Below are 15,913 nucleotides of genomic sequence, written 5' to 3'. Positions count from 1 at the left end.
AAATACTTACATGACAGTGATATGGAAGACAGCAGCTCTACTACTACCTTTAAGAGAGTGATGCTAACAGTAGGTCATATAGGCTAGCTCCTGGGAAGTAAAATGCAGCTCTCACTCCTTTCTACAAAAGGACAACCAATTTTGGCTTCATTAGCTGTCAGACTTTTTCCACCTCTTCTTTTGCAGCTGATCAATCTCTTTGATTAGCCAGATTAGAGTATAGGCTGGAAGGTTTTACCAGGCAGATCTATTAAATATGACCCAAGAACACTGAAACTCAATCCTCGCAATCAAGAGGGTTTGGCTCTCATGCACAGTTGGGCATACTGTTAACAGATGCTGTCAAGAGAGGGTACCCGCTGGGATGCTGCTTCCCTCCCCTATAGCCACTCAACTTCCATCTGGCATTGCTTCCTGCAAGGCACTAATACAAGCATTTGCATGACCACAGAGTAAAAYGGATATGGGAACTGACCTAACAGAAAAGCCAACATAAGAAGGAAAGTCACTTTTCAGACAGATTTGTTCCCAAACCTGTCTACCAYGCTGCTGCACAAATGCTTGTACCACCACATCCTAAAACACGATGCACAGGCATAACGGTGCTAATGAGAAGCTGGAATAAGGTTAAGCAAGGAGAACACGATCACAGATAAATTCTCACTCCCTATCCCAGTGAAAGCAGATTTCTCCAGTGACTGCCACCTACGTGCACAGAATAAACAGGTATAGGAATAAACTTAAGCTTTCTCAGACAGTGGAAGCAGATGATGACAAAAATAGTGACGTCAACCTATCCTCACAAGCGGAAGGTACTGGTAAAACAATCAGTTCTTTTTCAAACACCACTGTTCAGGATAAGTAAGACAAGGAATATCTTTCCTTGCTTACAGGAGTCAAAGCACATTTCTGCGTAACCATTTTATGTTGTCATCACCTGTTACCAACACACGAGGTCTCTCTCGGGCTCTTCTTCTGCCCCCCCCCCCCCCTTCTCCTTTAGCATCCCAGTGTTTTACAAATTAAATAGTATCTTTCTACAGACCATAATTGAATTACAGTTCCTTTGGGCTGTTAAGGCTACAAAATATAAGTGAAAGTTGTGATTTTTTTTAATACTAATGATTTTGTGGCAGAGTATTTAATCTAATTAAAGTATACAATTAAGTTACCTATTTTCTGAAGTATTGCAAGTAGAACACTATATATAGAAGCCATTGTCAAAAACAAAAGCAGCCATTTAACAYGTACTGTAACAACAGATGAACTGAGTAAGTTTACAGACTGGTTTGAGTCAAAATGCACTTTCTTTGAGTGTGTCAGACATTAGAAAACATCCAGCTCCTTACTTCTTCATTCTACTTGCAAGTTAAGGCATATAAAGTTCATTGGTTAGTGCCTATGCATGCTTGGGGGACATAGTACAATGTGCAATTTCATTCTGAAGTCTGAGAGATGCAATGAGATCACAAGCCACAGCTTAGTTTTAAACTTCCGCAGCCCGGATTTTTTCAAACTAAACTGTTCATCTCATGGCAGCAGCAGGCTTCCAATCTTTCATGACTATTACAAGCTTTAGGTCACTTAAAGAACTATCACAAGGGACTTTCACACAAACAACAAAAATCATGGGATGTTGGGATATGCTTAGGAGTTTGTCCTATCTTGTTAAAGTTAACCAGCAGCAAAGCATACTAACTGCCTACAGAAAAGGCCRTTTGGCAGTGCTACATAACCCCTCTAAACAAAAGGGACAGTTGCCAGCCATCTCTATGCAGGAGAACAAGCTTTTTTATTTTCTTTTTTTTTTTTGGGGGGGGGGGGGGGGGGGAAAGGAGGAAGAAAAAAACACCCCACACCCCTAAACCATTGCCAAAGGCCAGGCCTCAAAGGAAACACATTACAAGAACTGATTTCACATAGCAAAAACAAAGGAATCTTCTYTAAGAAAATAAAGCACTAATATACCAGTAGGATAGGCAGTTAGAAAATACAGCTCCATAGCTGTATTTTCATCTCCACGTTGCTGAAGGTCACACAATAAAACATAGTATTTGAGGGTCAATTCTCCCCTGCCCTAGTCCTGCATCTATAACCTAGGGACAATACTTCATTTCCTAACAGGGAAGTTGGGAAACTTAAGTGTACTTGCGTGGAAAGTATTCCAGACATGYAGAGTGTTTGTTAATAAGAGTGAAAGTAATTTGAAGCTTAAGATACATTCAAAAGGGCCTTAACTACAACAAAAGCAGCACTCTAATGATTCAGCACTATAGCAGAAAGCAAGAATTCAAACCTTTGTATTGACAACTGTGCAAAAATAAAAGGATATATTTTCTGCTTTTCTTCATTATATAATACATCTACCAATTGGATGACATTTTTGTGCCGTAATCGTCGCAGGAGCTGAATTTCCCTGCAGGAAAAGAAAGGGAGAAATTTACATTTTAAAAGTCTATTTACTTACTATGGAATGAAAATAATGTTTTTCTAAAATCCACTTGGATTTTAAAGACATTTCAGACTGTACTAGTCCCAGCTGATTCACTTAAGATTACCTGCAAGTTCTGCTTGACAGAAGGCCTTGTGATCTTTTTGAAGTTCACTGGCCCAAGATTAGACCCTGAAAATACTGGTCACTGACTAGGAGACTAGACAGACATCCCTTCAGTTAACACTGCACAGCCACTCAATCTTCTTTGGACAAGAATTTTAGCTCATTCATGAACAAAAGCCAGACAGCTGTGTTCAAAGAGCAACTTACCTTTGTGCAGCATACCCATTTGGGTGCTAGACAAGCCTACCACAATAGCCAGAGCAGGGTTGAGACTAAAGCACCAATAATGGAACCTAGTCCTAGGAAATGTACAGCTAAAAACAGCTGATTATGTATTCTGGTTTTTTTTTTAATATATTAAAAAAAATACTAAAAACACATATTAAGAACTGGATCCAAATCCCCCACAACTCTGGGCTTTACAAAAGCATGGATACACCACACCCCTCTTCTTTGAAAAATCAAGATACAAATATCTTTACAAATACAAAGCAGATGGCTCATGAAGTTAGTCATAAGAGTCTCCTGTGCTAATATTATGGTTCCATCCAACACACATGTTAATACAAAATCTTATTTTACCCTCTCAGGTAAAAACAATACAATGGTAAACTGAAATGGGAAGAAGCAAACCATGCTGATTCAACCCACAGAGTTGGTGGACACCTTCATACACAATGTTGTTTGTGAAAAGAGTAAGCAGCCTGGGGACACATCACAGTCTGCACACTCCTTACCTGCACAAGCATTTGACTTGCAAGGGYCTGGTGCGAGGGTTTATAGTGCTCTGCAGTCCTCTTCTCACATCCTTCCCTATGGCCTTAGAAAACTGCCTCACTATTCCTAGTTAAAACTATTGCTGACTAAAAGGAAATTTCTTTCTTCTGCAAGAGAACCACAATCAGAACTGAAACACCATCCTGTCAGCAGTTCAGGCAAGTCACAAAGCTTATCCCTATTTGCTCGGCACRTAGAAGACGCAGCTTTATCAGCTCCCCTCCAAATACAGCTTGTTAACAAGGAAGGTTGGGCTATACGGAGCTTAACTCAGTCAGCCCCTTCAGTAAAACCTCTAGAGACGCTCTACGTACCTATCTACTATAGTATCTAGGACAGTTACTTCCGACATAAACTTTTTATGTTTGCACTTTGTACTTCTTTGCATGCAAGTGTCATCTGTAGTTAGAGAAGCTGAAATAAGTTTGCTTGGACTATCAGCCTCCACACTTCAGGGTACGTGTTTATCAGCAGCATGACCAGAACAACCCCCACAGATGTCACAGTATGACGCAGCATCGTGTGGTTAGGTACACTCCTCTTGCTGTCACAGACTGCTACTAGTCACCCCTCCCATCGACTCCTCCTGACAGCTTGGTTGTAGCGTGAAGATTGTCTCCACATGAAGAGAAGTCACATTTAAATTCAAGTATAAAAACGCAAGAACCTGTCTAACCTACTATGGACAAGACCAAAAGGACACTAATGGCATAGTACAAGGACAAATATCAATGTGAAATTCACCTGAAGAGAGGCCATTCAGTGGAACTTGATCCCCCAGAAAACACCAAATAGACAATGGGAAAGGTACCTTACTGACCACACGGGGAAGGCAACCAGGTCACCCAGTAGCACTGCATCTTACATGATGTATTCAAACCAGCAGCCATAAAAGGGAAGATAGTCAACTGCAGAGAGGCTGCCAAAGGAGCAGTGAGTCGCCAACTTTCCTGACCTAAGAAGCCCTGCATCAAAAATCTTCCTGTGGCCAGAAAACGCATATGACAGATGTCAGAGAGATGAGAGATGGAAGAACTCCAAGAGAAGCTCACAAGGGAAAGAGGACAACAGCTTCCCAGAGGTCCCATCTCTCCCTTGATGAACAGGCCTTGGCTGGGTACCAGAGCAACCCCAATGCTTCAACAGACCCTCCAGCTCTCCTCTCCCCCACTACTGAATGAGCTATCCAGAGATCTCCCACAGCAACATAACCCTGCTCACAGCACTTGACACAGCCCTAGCACATGAGCCTCACTTGAGCTACTCCAAAGCCAGATTTTAGCAGCTCTAGGCAGTACACTCCTGAACACAAAATAAAACGATATGACAAACAACTCACTGTCGTGTTTCCAGGCCATGGAAATAGTCAGTCCATTAGTTCATTACTGTCAAGGCATTAAAAATCAATAATGCAAAAATAAGTTCAGACAAGTCATCTTAAAGAAAAAACAAATTCCTCATATGCAATAGCCAACATTTAGGCAGTTTTAGCATTCTATATTAATACTAGAGCTAGATCCAAATTGATCTAGAAATTCATGTGGCTTTAAGAAACAGTCGCAAGTCAAACTAGTGTCATCTCAAGATGTGATAGTAATTCCTAATTTCAGTTTAAGTCATACAAAACTGACTGCTTCAATTCAGACCTACCTTCTCAAGAATCTCATCCAAAAACAACTACTGTATGAGAACACAAAAGTCTAAATAGTGAAAATGAAGAGTGAAGGGAGATACAGTTCATTTATTTTGCTTACTAATGATGCATTATGAGCACAGGAAGGAAAAGATCAACTGATTATAGTTATTTCATCCATTACACAGGTTGCTTTCAGTTACAGGTTAAAGGAAGCAGCATACAATATCAACTAAATACAGCATTCCCACTACACMTAGTGCCTAGCACAAGGGCACTTCTATTAGGACCTGTGGACAACACTAGTAAGGTCACCTGGTTTCTTCCTATGCAGCATGCTAGACTTCACTTTTATACCCTCCCAYATAAACGACTTTAATTAAAGCTAACAAAGAGGACTGCTGAGAGGAGCACTGATCTTGTCCTTGGCAGGAGAAGATACTGAACTGTTTCCAAACATTTGCATTGCAATGTCAAAAAAAAAAAAAAATCATACTTTGATCATCAGATCCAGAGTTAGATGCTGCATGTGTAAGCCTAGTAACTTGAGTTAGATGCTGTTTGTGCGTGCATGCACATGTGTGCATACACATACAACCACACAACACGTGTTGCTGGAATTTAAACAGCAGCAAAATCTCCAGATAGAGGTGATTGTTCCTGAAACAACAGAAATCTGAGCTGAGAAGAAAGTATATGTTTAGGTGTGTGGTGTGTGATGCACCATACAAAGTTGATTTCCTGTTACTCTACTTCCCTCCCCTTCCCCGTTCCCACCTTTCTAGATCTCCACATGCTCACAACCACAACACGTACAGACCTCCGAGCAAGCATGCAGTGATTTAGAGATGAAAAGGGCAACTGAACCTGGCGTAGGGGAAGAGTTCTACAAAAGATAACTGCAGTTCTGAGATCAGTTTCCCTTTCCTCCATCACTGCTCCCTCCTGTTCCTACAACTAGGATCCAATTAACAGTAAGGAAAAGGCAGATTAGACAAGGCCCCATAGGGTGAGGCAGGAACAAGGCTGTCTGGCAGGCACACACTAGTAAATGGCCAGCTGGAACAGGCTCTCAGGTGTACCTCTRCTCAGCTGATTATCTTGGCCTACAATTCTTCAAATTTATCTTCCAAGGCAGGCTTGGTTTCCAGGAGAAATCAGAAGTGAAGTGTCCAAGTTAAAAAAGACAACATTTAGCCTGAAGAATGTGTGGGGAAAAAAAGGAGTTCAGGTAATTCAATTTCTTCCAAACTTTAATCTTAACTTTAACTTGACTGAAATATTCAGAGATCTGAATTGCATCCTCTGTTTGTGGAAAATAAGGTAAAATGAGCAAAAAGACACTTCACTTGCTTTCACTATGAAAATGCAGCCTTAGTATGTCATTTCATAGCACTCATTTCAATTTTTGTCTCTTGGGATTTTGTATTTTTCCATCAAACTACCATATTTTAAGCATCTTTTACATTAAATTTAGCCTGCAAAGTCCTCATGGATACCAGTGGTAAAGTACAGAAACAGGAGGATCAGGATAGTCAGGTTAGGGTGGTTCTGTTAACATTTGGAAGATTTTTGTTCGCTTTGTTCCTTTGCTACTCAATTCTAGGCTCGTGTTAAGCAATATAGAAATTCTTCTTTTAGTTTCTCTTGCCATTTGGTAAGTTGCTTTAAAAAGCATGGTTAAAAATTCAACAGTTAGGATTCCTGGAATCAGTATTACAAGGAATTAAAAACACAGCTTCAGAAGCATAAGCCTCTGCTCAAACACATGCCACACTGAGCTTAGAAAGCCACTTTCCCCTCTCCTTCACAATTAGCCATTCTCTAATAACAAGCTATGGCCAGTACAAAGGTTTGTTGAGGCATCACAGCTGATTAGAAAACTTTTAGCATTCCTGTATCTTATGAGCATTTTGAAAGAGCAGTTACAGGCTTAAGATTTCCTTTCCTGAGCAGTACTATTAATTATTTTGCTATCAAAGTTTAGTTCAGGCACTCTTTCTTTATCACTATACAGCTTAAAAAAAAAGCTAAATAGAAATAGAAACCGAAGATAACAAGGCAAAGCTCAGAAGAGTGTTTATTTTAAATGGCAGACAGATTTGCAAAGTGATGCAGCAGCTCTAATTATAGTAATGACCAAAAGGCTGAAGTGGATTAAATTAGCATAGGAACTGCAGCCAGCATTAGTGTAGGTCTAAGAAGTTTCTGCATAATGAAGGGAGACAGGTTGAATCCTTAGAAAGAACCAGTGAGAGAGKCAGTGAACACATTTATTTAAAAGAATGCTTTGCTGTGAAGGTAAAGAAAGCTGCCAATATTAGGAACACATTTTAAAAACCTGATCTGAACTCATTCCCTTGTAATACTGCTTCAAAGCACAAATACCAACTCCTTTCACCTTTATCAGGCTAATAAATATTTCATGTTTCTGTAATGATTTTTATGCAAAAGGACATTGTGAACCAGCAATCTAAAATGCCACTGAAGTGCACCCACCTCTGGGGCAGAGGCCAACAGCCCATTTCCCAGAGGAAAGATTACTTCTATTTTTAGCTATTCTTGCATTCTAAAATGACTAAGGAATGAAGACAGCCAGACCACAACCACCTCCGATTCCATTTCATTTTTCAAACTTCACCTTATAAATGAACATAGGGGCACATATTTGTCAGCAGGTACCTAAATTTATTTTTTTTATTTTTTAAGTAACAACAACAACAAAATCTACCCCAACCCACTGCTTTTCTTGCAATGTGCCTGCAAAATACTGTCTGAAATTGCAGCACTGKGTGAGTGGGTTGTGGTGGTGGGAACATCACTCACAACCCAGCAGCCAAGGCCTGTGTTTGTGACCTTTTTGGCAGATCAAGGCTGGACTACTTCCTGCATTCTGCCTTTCTCACACTCATCTAGTGAATCTGTTCTGACATTTATGATGCCCTGAATTGCTCTAGCTTTACCTCCTTGCTTGTTACCTCAAATTTAAAAATGAAGTTTCAATTACAATAATTGCTTTTGAGATTAGACTTCTTCCCAACACTCTGGGAAAGGGTGAACCCTAAACACTCTGGAAGCTGGTCTAATGGAGAGCAAGGACATTTTAGCCYGTTCACTGTACTGCATGCAATTTTACAGCTACAGACAGTATTGCTAGCCCATCTTTTAGGTAGAACTCTTCACTTCACCCAGTAAAGTAGCTAGGCTATGTTCTCTCTGCAAAATGATAATCACTTCCATACCCATCTTACTTACCACTGCCATTATCTGTCAAGAATAGTTTGCATTATGGAATTTTGTTCTTAGTTCTCCGGACTAGAAAACCCTAAGGCTGTGAAATGAGTATTTATCACATTATAGTGAAGACCACTTCATGCTCATTGGTGAATCAACTCTGCTTACTGCCTGCCTTGACTAATCAGATTGCAACAACACTGTGGCTAGCTCCAAAGCATAATCAGTTCAGAGAGAGAAAGAGAAGGAGAAGAAATAAGAAATCTGAAAAGCATCTGTAAAGATGAAGTTTGCTATCTAACCAACACATAATTTTAAAGAAAAGGGTTAAGACCCCTTATATAACGGGTATAGACCCCTTATTGATTAAGCAGAGAGAAAAGACACTGGCATAGCAGTGTCACAGTTGATGGCCTAGCTCAACTAGTCTGTTTCTCAAACTTTCAGAAAATGTTTGGCAGATCTGCAGTAACAGTCTGAGCCCAAGGAAAGCTTATCCTCACCCACCTCATTACCCACTTTCTTACTCTTCAGCATATAACTGGAGCCCACCTCAAGGTCTCTAGATTCAGCATATGGCACAGAGGAACCAGACACGAGGAACTGGCATACTTCCACTGCAGAGTTGGTGTCACAGCAAAGGGCTAGGAGAAGTGCACTGAGAACAGCACTATACGCCAATTCTGGCAAATGCCATGAATCCACTAACAATATTCTAGCTAATTGTTACAAAAGGATTCAAGAATAATCCAACTGATCTGCACACAAATGAACTGCTACATTATGTGTTTATCTAGATTGATTCTTTAATCTTGTATAGCCAAAGAAAATTTTAATTATATATTAGTATGCCCGATATGCCACAAAGTAGATCAACTTATTCAAGGTCGAGTTTATGGGAAGTTTCTTCTCCTCTCATTTATTTTACCCCAGAATTTGCCATCTGTTTGCAAGAATGTGGTATGTCATTTATATCCATGTGAGAACCTGCACCACTTCCCTCTTGCCATGAGTACAAGTAGTATTTCAGATAAATAAGAGATTGAGCACTTCATTTCTGGGAAACTGGTGTCAGAGAGGAATAGTGAAGAGCCTAAACTGTGCCACTTGCTATGAATCTCAGCGACACTGAATTGTTCCTCCTTGCATTAGGTAAGCCACCCTACCCTAATGCCAAATTCTTACAAGGTATGGAGCAAGCACCGCAGGTCATTTGCTTCATGAAGGCTAAAGACCAGCAATCATCTAATGTTAAGTCTGTGCAAGTGCTTGTCAGTGCCTGAATAGAAACTGTCACCTACATSATATGAAGATTTTTCCTCTGACTTCAAAGTGCTCTGCTCTTAAAGTATCAACAAGGAGAACATTACCCCGAGAAACAACAGAACTTTAAGTCCTTGTAGATACTGATGTTAACAACAATTAACAACAGGTGCAGCTGTCGGTCTTTTCAGGCTCCTGAAACATGCTGCAGATCATTGCTGATTCCATGGGTGAAGGAGGAGGGAGAAAGACCACGAGGAGAGGCACTTCATGAACAGTGAAAATGAGACATGCAGTGGGAAGTTTGAATTATTTGTTCCATTTTGGAGATGGCAACTCCACACAAAGTAGTTCTGGTGAGAGACAGGGGGCACAACCTAAGCTTTACACACTTGCATGTGCACCTGGCATGGTGGGGATGGACATAACTGTATTCATAAATCCAGTACCCATATATATCTTTCCAAGTTTGAGCATCCAGATGGCTCCCTCTCCAGCAGCTACCCCAAATCATGTTGCTAGCACTATACCATCTCCACTGTGTCCCCACTGCCTCTCCTTCCCTTAATGACAGTGTGTCAATACAGAAAGAAATACCCATTRTGGTCAACACTTATCTCCTTTTGTGTATTCAGAAGCCCCTGAGGGGTCAAAGGCTGCAGAAATAAAGTGTAYTTGCTACACTAGCCATTACTAAACTAAGCAATCTGATCCCTGACAGCTCTCACCTTCCAAGAAGCTTAAAGCATCAGAAACAATCTAGCAATCAAGCACGACTTCACAGGCAGGCAGGCAGACAGCCACTCCAGAACTCCACGTCTGTGGCCTCAGAGGCGCCCATGTGAGGCTAAGACCACAGTATTACCTTTTCTCTTTACTAATTCCAAGATTTCATACATGCTGCATTCTTAACACAGTTGTTTGCTATTACAAGCCCTATATCCAGAACAGTCCCATTATCTGAGCACTTCTATAATTAGAGAGTCCAGTATTTCACTGCTGAATGTAAGCAAGTATCCAGCTTGACAAAGRAAGTAGTACACTCACTCAGGTGACATACTGCAAAGCTTTGAATTAGGAGTGAGGGACAGGAGATCAAATGAGTTAGCTTAAGACTGTCTCCATCCAAAATGTGCTTCTCTGTGGCTTACAAGTCTCTCCTTCAGCAGAGTAGTCTATGCTTTGATTTGCAAGACTCTTGATTTGTAGACCAAATAGCAAACTGCCAAATTACAGGCCTACTACCCATTTTAAAGCTCAGAGGAATTCTAATGAGCATGATATTCAAATCTAAGTAATCACTGAACATGGTAAGTACAGTACAAGACACCTGGGATACGCACAGAAAGATCCAAACATTTAATTAAAAATGTGAGGCTATTAGCACTCAGTTTTAATAAAACTGTGCAGCTAGAGACAAATAGTCTTCCAAATTTTCTTTCCTTTTTTTGACAATCCGACTAAACTTGCTTTTTGTATCAAGTGGAAGCAGTAATTAGCCACAGTAATGCCTGGCTGAATAAACCACCCCAATCTTTCTCTGAAGTAACTGAACATTCCCTATATTTATTCAGAGAAACATCTGTCTCACAGAAGAGTTCAAACCCTCAACATCTTCACCAGGTTTTACGGCTCCCTTAAGAGCTTATTTTTCAAGAGTAGAACTGGAACACTTGGGGATAGAAGACAATCATTCAGTTTTCTGAAGCAGAACTTAAATACTCCAGTCAATTTCTAAGTCCACGGAACTCTACTGCACAAGGAGACAGGGTTGAGGCAACCCACATATACATTCAGGATGAGACTGCAGTCTTGAAAATTAGTAAGTAACAAAAGTTGCATGAATAATCAGAGCTTCCTGATTTGTAATATCAGCCCCACATATCCAAAGTCCCCAGCACATGGAAAAGAACTGCAAAATCCTCCACAGCTGATCATTATTTTGTTTTCCCTTTTTGTTATTACTCCCTGTATATTACTTGCTCATGTAATTACCCAAAGGTCAAGGGCTTAGGAACTGTTTTCTAGGGAGTTTCTTTGATGATGCATTATCAACGGAAGCTTCGTCTTCACCACAACAGCAGCAGTACTGAGGCATCCAGTGATAACAGCAAAGGCACAAACCTATTTTTATATAATTTGATCATATCGCTGTCGAATCAAGTTGCAATACAGGAAAAAGCTTCAGATACAAGAAGTCAAGACTGGAGATTAGACTTTAGCATAAAGAGGCACTGTCTTTTCAGTCAAGAGAAACCATACAATAAAGTATTTTGAGACTGAGACTTTAAAAGGTCATTTCCACAAGATAAGTACACTTAAACGAAGAAAACTGAAAATATAACTAGTGTTAATTGCTTAGACCCAAACATGTTTGCAGCACCAAATCACCCCCAGAGTAAAGACTAACAGTTAAGATGGTATGCAGTGATTCTAGAGCAGAAAGGTTAGTAGTGGAGAGGGAATGCCTACTCACTGAATTGAGACCAGAACACTTCCACGAAAGAGAAACCAAGCCGAAGGGGTAAACCCACAGATTACAAGTTGTGTCCTGAATTCAACCCCTGAAATAACATACTGTTTTCCATATGATAAACAAAGTTATTAATAGAATACATCAGAAAGGACACTAACACCACAACTCCATGGTTAACTGCTGTCCCTTCCAGTTACTTAGAAGCTGATCAGTGGTTCCATGGAGCAAACAGTACGAAACTAATCACATACCCACAGAAATAAGGAGAAGCAGGATTGGAAGTAGGCCTCACTGTAACATAAGAACTATATCAATACCAGAAGTAATGAGTGAGTATAATAACTTGCAAGTGACAAAATAGAACCTAATAGTGAGCTTTAGTTCAGAAAGTGATCTTCTTGCTGTTCTATTATGTGTGAAGACCTTATTGGGTATAAACCCTTTAGCAAAGCAACTCAAATCTGGTTGTAGAAAGAAAAATTCTAATGGAGTCTGGGCAAGCAATACAGCTGTGGTAAAAAAAAAAAAAAAGTTAGGACAGTACTCCATTCCAGTGCTACCTGGAAATAAAGCCTACTAGGCTCATATTGGTATTTGCACATGATATTTTGCCAAATAAATAATCAAACAAACAAATCCACCACTGAGCAAGTAGATAAAGTGAACAAGTGTGTGTACAACAAAAGAGACAAGGTGACAAAAACAGGAACTTAACTAAAACAAACCCTCGTTAGAAGGCCACATCCCAAATCCACCTCAGATGGTCTTTCGAAGCAGGTGCTGCTGAGTCAGAAAAACATGCATAACRAGACAAGGTACTGTTTGGCTAATCTGCTTTAATAACTAAAGTCAATGAAACCAAAGGCATTCACAGAAAGGTTAGATACATGAGTAAGATTTCTAAAGAGTTCACTTCAGGGCATAGGACCATTACCATAGTTTTGATACCAGGAAACTGTCAGGTTATCTTGGCAAGTCCTTTTTCACTGAGAGGGGGAGGATTTTAAAATGTAAAATTCCAGTACAGTGGAAACAGCCTTCCCCTTGTTTGGTGAAGCGCTTGATGTAACTAGGGAGGGGGGGAGGAATGGGAAGCAGTGATGGAAAGGGGCACTCCTGCCTCCACTAGAAAAACAAGAAACATTTTATTACACATTAACCAGTAGTTTACTCTTATTCTGAACCTGAGCCAGCAAAAGAGAGAAAGCGAAGCTGCCGCCATGAAGACTTGCTACTATTCTGTAGCTAAGTGTGTCCACTGAAGGTTAGAAGGGAAATTTAAACAGCTAGCGGACAGAAGTCCCAGTACAGGATGTGAAACATCTTGCAGCTGAGCTCGGAAACTCAAACCAAACCAAGAAACAGAAACAAGACTCTACTAGGTCAGGGCTCCACACTCCGCACACTGTAGCAAAAGATGTAATACAAGAGTCTTCTAAACATCTCATAAGTTTTCCCTCCCACTACGAGATAAACTGTTGCAAATAATTTGTTTTGGCTGCAGAGGCTCCCCTTCACACCAGATAAACAACTCTATCTTGCAGAGCTGTAACAAACAGCTTGCTGTGGAAAACACAGCTGGCTGTTAGGTTCTCACATGTAGAGCACAACCCCAAGAAAAGGGAAAGTTTCAGATAATAACAACTCTTACAAATGAAACATAACACCAGGCTTCTCCCTACAGTATATTTTAATTAGTTACTTGTGCACTGACTAATCAGTATGTAACTGGCACTCGAAATACCTTCTAAGCACAAATCTTGAGTCACTGAAAAGAAGAGCTTGACAACCCTTGTCCCCATTTTACAGCTGGAGAAATCAGCTCAAAAGAGCCTTGAATTACTTCCCAAACTCATTAGTCAGATGTGAAACTAAATAAAACCCAAGACTTCCTATGCCCATTAGGTGCATAATGCATTGGATCAYGCATTCCAGGCACTTATTTCATTATTTCTTATTACTAGTACTTATGCCTTATTTCTTATGGAGCTCAAGAACCACACACACTTCTGTGGATACGCAATAGTAGAGAACAGTAATACAAAGTTTATTTCTGCACTCTCAGCTATACCACCCTTTATCTTTCTTCGTTTATAATGCATTTTTACATGAAATTTTAGAAATAGAGATCCTCTCTTACTTTATAATAATACTAAAAAGGGGCATACATTGCACATCATTTTTTTCCAGGTGGACATATCTGCTTCCAAGCACTTGAGAATAAGCTACCTCTCACTATTCCCCACTGCTGGGCAGCATTTAGAAGAAGCACCCTTCACCTTACAGTTGGCTGCGTTTCAGTGGTGAAGAGATTCCCGAGTACATATGGTATAGAAAGTACTTCCACAACATAAAGCTATGTTGCTATTTTAAATGATACAGAATATCAGTTGGAAAATAACAATAAAATTTAACCTCTGGACTAGCAGCTACTGAAGATATTTACTTACTTTTTCACATTTGCCTCCCCATTGGGAATTCTGCGTAGCTTCTTCTTCTTCAATATTTTGACAGCTCTCCTACAGAGGGTTTCAGAGTCCAACATCTCCTTGACTTTGCCATAAGACCCTTCTCCAAGTAAGTCTCCCATCAGGTATTTGCCAATGAGCTTGGCCCTTTTTCGCCGTGGCTGGTAGATGACTTCCGTGGAGTCAATGCGATGGATAAAAGTGTCCATCCCAACAGACATCAGCTCACTCTCTGCAAACATACCCAACTGCTGTGGCTCCTGCATATCCATCCTGGATTAAGTTCCTTAACCTGTTTTCCTTAAGCRCTCAGGGTTTTAATCCTGTTTGTTAGTTTCCAACACTCCCTTTTACTCCTTCTTGAAAAAAAATATCCAGAAGATTGTACAAACATGAATAAAAAAAACAAAACAAAAAATAACTATGAGCTACTTCCAGCTCAGTTGGATGCTAAAAGATCCAGGCCCARCTCCAGTAACACAATGTCTTTTAAAAAGAATATATCTTTGACCAGATACACTCAGTTTGGGATTTGCTTTACTTCTGACCTGGTCCCACTACTAGGGTTCTTTCAAGTCAGCTTGGCCTTTAACTTGGCCCAGTTTGATTCTTAAGTGCTAGGTCATCCTTTGCAACTTTAGGCCACCACATAAAAACAGACAACAGCCAAGTCTCTTTCATGACTTTCCATTACTAGCAGATCATAGCCACCAGCTCCAAACTGTGAATCGCAGGGGAAGTGTTTCAGCCCTGCTGCCCTCACCTTCCGGGTACAAGTACAGAAGATTTTTCTCAGCCGTTTGGAAGCTGGAACCAAGTTTCTTTGAAGGAGTTTTCACAATCAATTCTAATTTCTTCACTTTTCACGCCTACAAAAGTTTGAGGCCTTCGGTGCCTATCAAGATCTCCCAGGGGCATCCTTCAACCACTTGGATTCCACCTGACACATGATGTGTCACCACCACTGGTCCAGGTGTCAGCTGGTGTCAGACAATGCAAAACCTACTAAAGTTTTACTGACCCACCTTAAAACAGGAACAACCAGGAGGAAGCAATTCTCTCTGTCCAGTACCCACAACACCCCATTCCCTGTCCAGCAAAGGAAGGTCAACAAGGAGATGCTAACCTTGCCTGGGCTTTTCTCCCCCTCTATGAGCTCCTTCCACAGGTGTCAGGAAGGGGGAGGAGGTGGGGAAAAAGAAAATGAGGAATACTGTACCCACCTCCCAGGAAAGGGGGGGAAAGGAGATAAACCACTCGAAGTGCAACCAAGCCACCACGGGCAGGCCGGGAGGGAGGAGACACCGGGGGGGACTATTGGCTCCTGCCAGGCCGCAGTCAACCCTCTCCCGCCCCCCCCGGCGGCAGGGGCAGCGGGGAAGCCCTCCCGGTAAGGGACCGTCCCCTGCGGGCCGGGACGAGCCTTGGAGGCAGCCTCAGCGCCGGGCCTCAGCGCCCCGCCGCCGCCTCGGGGGAGGGGGGTGGGGATGGGGGCTGCGGCCGCG

General features: G+C 41.1%; 1 protein-coding gene across 1 annotated transcript in view; it reads right to left on the bottom strand.

Moving 5' to 3' along the window:
• STK11 (serine/threonine kinase 11) overlaps positions 1-15,907 on the bottom strand; it is a 47,771-nt gene extending 31,864 nt beyond the window's left edge. The window contains exons 1-2 of the mRNA XM_085311471.1: positions 14,391-15,907; positions 2,333-2,416 (exon numbers count right to left, since the gene is read on the bottom strand). Coding sequence (XP_085167597.1) covers positions 2,333-2,416; positions 14,391-14,680 — 374 coding nt within the window. The 5' untranslated portion in view covers positions 14,681-15,907. The remainder of the gene's footprint in view (positions 1-2,332; positions 2,417-14,390) is intronic.
• Between the last annotated feature and the right edge of the window lie 6 nt (positions 15,908-15,913).

Source organism: Rhea americana, unplaced genomic scaffold, assembly GCF_003343005.1.
Source record: "Rhea americana isolate MKP2758 unplaced genomic scaffold, rheAme1 scaffold_341, whole genome shotgun sequence".
Lineage (NCBI taxonomy): Eukaryota > Metazoa > Chordata > Aves > Rheiformes > Rheidae > Rhea > Rhea americana.
The sequence above is the reverse complement of the archived record's forward strand: the minus strand, read 5'-3'. Positions and strand labels throughout refer to the sequence as shown.